Source organism: Antrostomus carolinensis, unplaced genomic scaffold, assembly GCF_000700745.2.
Source record: "Antrostomus carolinensis isolate BGI_N321 unplaced genomic scaffold, ASM70074v2 scaffold44917, whole genome shotgun sequence".
Classification (NCBI taxonomy): Eukaryota; Metazoa; Chordata; class Aves; order Caprimulgiformes; family Caprimulgidae; genus Antrostomus; species Antrostomus carolinensis.
The window spans coordinates 15,224-21,227 of NW_010326499.1; the positions used below are offsets into that span (position 1 = coordinate 15,224).

The 6,004-nt window shown below is 39.7% G+C and overlaps 1 protein-coding gene across 1 annotated transcript in view; it reads right to left on the reverse strand.

The window, feature by feature from the left end:
• HAPLN1 (hyaluronan and proteoglycan link protein 1) overlaps positions 1-6,004 on the reverse strand; it is a 30,163-nt gene that overhangs the window by 6,578 nt on the left and 17,581 nt on the right. Inside the window, exon 3 of the mRNA XM_010171580.2 lies at positions 1,352-1,654. Within this exon, the coding sequence (XP_010169882.1) occupies positions 1,352-1,654 (303 nt within the window). The remainder of the gene's footprint in view (positions 1-1,351; positions 1,655-6,004) is intronic.

Sequence of the window (6,004 nt, forward strand, 5' to 3'; positions counted from 1 at the left end):
ATTTATCTGTTCACACTTTTCCCCCCACCACCCCGAAATTATTTTTCTCTTTCCTTTAAGAGATACTGTCCAGTTGCTAGTGTGGAAAAGGGTGCTGATTAGTGACCAGTAGTCACACACGTTTACTCTACAAGCACTAGAAATAGTGCAGCTATCACATTTTAAATCTTTTTCCCTGATTATTCTATTCCTCTGTGCTATTTCTCTACTAGGGGGTTAAATTTGCCTATAAGAGATGAGTTCATATAGGATTTTGCCTTAGATAAATGAAGTAAGAAAAAAAATGAGCCAGCATTTCATTGAATGATGCAGTACAATACAAATCAACTAAACTTTTGTTTCAGACCACATCTTGCCTAATTTAATATCGTTAGATTGAGGATTTTGGAGGGTTTTGAGAGGGTGGAACAGACTTAGCACTAGGGCATATTTTCTGAGAGCAAGGCTTATGTTTACTTTTTGGTGTGCTGTAGGACAAAAATGCTTCATTGTGGATAAGCAATCTGTGCATAAACAAAAAAGGCCACGCTCCTTGGTCTGTGTGGGCTGCGAGCCAAACATGTGCAAAGTTGTGTAGGAATTATCCACAAGCCTGATGCTGTAGAGGACTGCAGACTCCTTTTGCACATGTTCACTTGCAGCATTCCTCTCATTCACAGCCATGCCTTCTAAATCCTTTTCAGCCACTAGGTTAAACTTGAAATGATAGCAAGCTGAAATCAAGTCATTTCATACCTAATACCAAAAAAGCTTGCAGTTGCTAAAATAAGGTTTAGAGCGGACCAAGTTCAGAGTAAAAGTGAACAGAGTTTTGGCAGTGTACTAGGATTAGGAATCTAAATTATTAGGCATGAAAGCTATAAATAGGTTTGCTGATAAAGAAGTATGGGTCATATTAGACCTGGTACATGAGCAGGAGCTGCTTGACACAACAGTGTAGACAAAGTGGTGATCACAATTTTGTTTTGGTAATATATTGAAGTTGTAAAACATCATAATTATGATTGAATTCAACAGGAAAGCTCAATTAATGAATCACAGGTTTCTTCATCCTTTTAACTGAAATAAACTGGGCATATATCAACATTAAAAGGGAACATATAAATTTTAATGAGGTGAAAGCAGAGATATTAGAAACTCTTGCCAGTACAAGTTCTTAGTTGTAAAAACGATCTATGTGAACATGTGGCAAAGACAACTTTACTCTGCTCATGTGTCCTTGTAAATTCAACAATAACATTTTCCAAACCTAAAACAAGCTTTGACAAATCAAATATCACTTGTTGCCATTGGAGTTTCTTTCCTAAGCAGAGAAACTGTCATTTACAAGGTAGGGGTGAAGAAGACTTACCATTGAAGTTTGAAGTAAAACAGAAAACATCATAGCGGCTTTTATCTTTATCCCAGAACCCGTAATTCCTGACCCCAGGCACTGTGTTCTTCCCTCCACAGGGCTCCCTGGGTTTGGTGATGGGGTACTGCACGGAGCCATCACTGAGCCAGCCGGCGTTACACCAGTCCAGCCCTGACCTCCAGGCATCGTAGAGCTGGTCAAAGGAGGCGATAACAGAGTCTTGGTCCAGACACGCTCGTTGAGCCTCATGGAAGTTTAAGTTGTAGCGACCCAGACGTGGAGAGTAAGGGAATACAACACCTGAAGTGGTAGAAAGAGGGTGAGTTACCAGACACAGAAAGAGCAGAAGAAAGGGAAACAGCATTTACAATCACCAGAAGGAGAAATAAAGGTTAACCCCATGGTGTGTGTCTGACTGTTAAGTTGTTTTTTCTGAGGGAAAACACATTGTCAGCACATCAGTCATTAGGTACGAGAAGGGGATGGGGCTGCTGCCTTACCTAGACAGCTCCTCTCTCCATAACCTCATCCCTTTCCCAGTGGGAACTGTGCCAGGTCTGCACGTTGCTCCCATCTGCAGCTTTACTGTCCCCACTGTGAGCTCACCCCCGTGCACTCTGAGAGAGCTTAAAGATGAGCAGAGTGGGCTGAAGTTTTGCAACTACAAGTTTTTCATCAGAAAATTCCCATTTATCAACTGTAAGATCAATGTCTCATTTTAAAAAAGTAAATTAAAACCCAGACTAGTTCTATTCTGGAGTTTATATTCCCCTAGTTCTATTATGGGACTTGGGGATTTTCTGACAGTCTTTTAGAAAGAAGAAATTGTAGTACAGAGGCATATGAACTTTTTTCATTACAATGAAATGTTTTGATTGACGTAAAAGAGTGCTATGTTCTTTGTATGGACCCTTGCCAAGATTTGCTGAGAGGTCCAAGACAGTTGATTTTTTTTTGTTTGTTTGTTTTTATTTTATTTCACATTATCCTGGGAACAGGAAAGCATTTCATGCCCAGCTTAATAACCACATTTCAAGGCTAGACTGGTAGGAGGCATAATTTTAGTGTTCTGAGGCCTTGAGGTAGGAAATCTATAGGGAAATAAAATCAGTGAAGTCGTGTGTGGTTTTAGGGAGGCTTTTCTGCTACTTTCCATCTGTTTTTTGGCAGTTTGTCACCACTCAGGGAGGAAGAGCTCCTCACAGAGGGCATCAAGGAGCAGAGTTCCTTGAGCAGAAGACAGGTTTCCCCAGTTGCAGATGGTGAGCCGTGTAGCACACAGCATGCAGCAATGCAAGACAGCCCTGGTAGGAAGCCATCTGAGACACCACCTTCCCTCTCTACCCCTATGGCTGCCAAAGCACTGCTGGCTTAACCAAAGGACAATTGCTGGCGAGCCACTGTGCAAGGAGCATGGACCTGCCAAATGCTTCTTTCCACCCCTGAGGACCAGCCACAGGTCAGCCCAAAGCCCTGTCTGTTGCTCATCGGTGGTCAGCTGTTGCAGACAGGTACAGCTGAGACCTTCTCATAACAGAGGACATCCAATGGAGATGGGAAATGTGGGGACGACTCCAGAATTGTTTCAGCAGCAACATTTAATCAAAGCCATTGCCCTTATCTGACAGATTTTTCCATTGTATTTTTTCTGCTTGTTTTATGAAAAAGACCTATGGGTAAAGATTACTTCTTGACACACGAAAGATATTTCAGAAAATGCTAAAGAATCTCCTCCCCATGTGGCTCTGATAAAAGAGAAGAGTGAGTCTTGAAAGAAAAGTTTGGATCAGACCACCCTAATCTTTGGCAGAGTTTAGAAACTTAACCCAGATCTAAATTTTACAGTTGGCTTTAGCCCAGTCTCATAATAAGCTGAAATAAAACGACATCAGAGAAGATCCAGCTCAGAATGTTTATTCTCAAACATCTCTGTAGAACTAAGTGCTGTAGGATGCAGCGTGACTGAAGACAAGATAACACGAGATGAGCCAAAAACTTTACACTGGTATAAACTTCTATCTTTCTTTTTACTTTCTCCCTGCTGATGAATTTTCCTGCCTATAACAAGCTCCTTGTCTCTGAGGCAATATAGCATAGGACAGAGAAATTACATTATGGTCATGCAAGACTGTCACCATGCAATGAAGCCATTCTTCTTTCTGAACATTCAAACTCACTTCAGTGTCTATTCCACTGGTGTCTTAATGTCTCCTTTCTTTCCCTTCTCTCCCTTTCCCATCCATCATCCAAGAAGTGTTATTTTTGTTAAACAAAATCTTTGTTACTAAACCTCAGTGACTTGATTCAGGAAAATAAAGCATGCAAACATAAACTTGGCAGAGTAATGATAAACAACATTTTGCTCTCCTTCAGCAATTAACTGGAGAGACTGCTGAGGTTCTTTCCTTTTGTAAATCCTTTGTTAAAAGGCTTTTCAGTCATTAGCTGTTCTGAACTATAAAGCATGAATGAAATGTCACACAACATGTGCTGTTAACTGTGACTTCATAAACAAGAAGCTGTAGATGTTTTTCTGGATCTGTGTTTTTCTTTCCTCCTCCTCACCTCTTTTTAAAAAAAAAATATTCCTTTTCTCTCAGTGTTAATGGAGGGAAATATCATTGGCTATGATAAAAATGTAGCAAATGTCAGAGGAATTCAAGCTTTATTACTTTATTAGAAATCCAATACTTCTTATTTTTCCAGAACTACACTTCCCCAGGCAACCAACTCCTTGTCCAGTACATGTCTCTGATTTGCATATACATGTAAAAAACCCCCCTAAAATCATCAGAAGTGGATATTTTTTAACCAAGATCTAAACTTACATACTTCTAAGAACTGGGCAATAATTAACTGGAAACTATTCAAACAGACTGGATTCCTTAAGATTTCTGAAATAACTTTTTAAAAGGGATTAAATATGTATGTAAATTTGTTACAAATCTACTTGAGTTTGACAGTTTGGGACATAACTTTTTAATAACATAAATATGCACAAAACTGTAATATTAGCTTTGGGCTATACTTGGGTAGACTGCATAGAAGCTGTTTTTTGTTTGAGTTCATCTGCAGTACAAGCCTGCAACTGATTAGCATTAATTCCGTCCTGTAGATGGGGGTGGCCATTGATGATTTTGTAGAGCAAAACTGACAGGGTATGTGTTTTGTGCAGCTTCGCATTATCTTGCATCTTTGTTAATATAATTTTCTTTTTGATTTTCCTATCAAGCCTAACAGTGAAATTCACAGCTAGATCTTACTATTCATCCTCCTTTTGTTACAATTTAGCAGTGCTGAACTCCAGTTAATTGCAAAGCATCTTCTTTGGTCTTGGATCTTATAACCCGTCAAAAGATAATCCAGACCATCTGTTCTTTCTTGAATGGACAAAAGCTGTCCTGGGGCTTCTTACTGTTCCCAAACTACAAACTAAATCTCAACTCCTGACTCCAACACTCCATCTCCACTAGACAAAACACTCACTCGCCAACAAATGCAGCTTAGGAAATGGAGGAAGAGAAAAAATTCCAGCCTCAGATAGTTAAAATCTGATTATTTTGTAGGAAGACTGAGTTGAGGAGCCTTAGCTTGACCTTAGTGTTTCAGCTCCTTACCCTAAGGAAGGAGCTGAGACACTTGTGAAGCCTTCATGAGGAATATTAATTTACAATATAGACTTCACAGTGTGGCTTCTCTCCTAAACACGAGGTTCTCTGGAACAGGTCCTACCCCCAGGGAAGGACCTCCTTTTCTCCAAGCATGAGAGGAAAAAACTCGGAACACATCAACTCAGTAGAGAATAAATCTGTGATTGAAAGACGAGGGCAAGGTGAGGCTTGCTGTACAACACAATCACAGTCCTGAAAATGACCATGATAATGGAAATTAGGATTTGTACCGAATTGGAACATAAGAACCAGATACACAACATATCCTCCCATATGCACACTTGTATTTCCATGAATGCCTTACATTAAAGTCTGCAAATGTACAACTCTGCTTCTGCTACTGTGGTTTTTAGGGAATTCAAAAGAGATTATGTTTGTGTGTCTTTTGTAAGCTATTTGTATTCCAGAGTTTTATATATAAGTAATCCCCAAAAATTCAGTGCAAGTGCTTTGCAATTACCCATTCATTACAGACACACTGTTGGTGCAAGGATCTGTAACCATTACCCAAGACAAGGTGAGGAAATAACCTTAGAAAGCTCAACTCCTGTAACAATTTATGGGTGTCAATTAAGCCAGTTCCATACACAATTAGCAGTTTTAAAAGTATTTACACATAGAACAAAATAACACAAATTTATGTTGACTCATATGGGAAAAAGGTTCCTTTCACAGCCAGAGTAAAGAAATGGACTTCCTCAAGTTCTAGCCCAAACAGAAAAGTAAGTTTTCTTGTAGCCAGTGTAAACACCACCTAACAGTAGAGTTTGCTATATACTATACTGTAGGGTACAGTTTTATACTGGCAGGTTCATACACTTAATGGCAACTTTTTCCATGCTGGATTTCTAAAATTCAGTGAAAAGTGGCAAGTTCCTCATTTTCCTTGACAATCCATCTCCGTTTCTCTGCCCGTCAGGACTGTCAGTTATCTGATCATTCAGCACAGACTCCATGGGTGGGCCACTAGCCGTCAGCA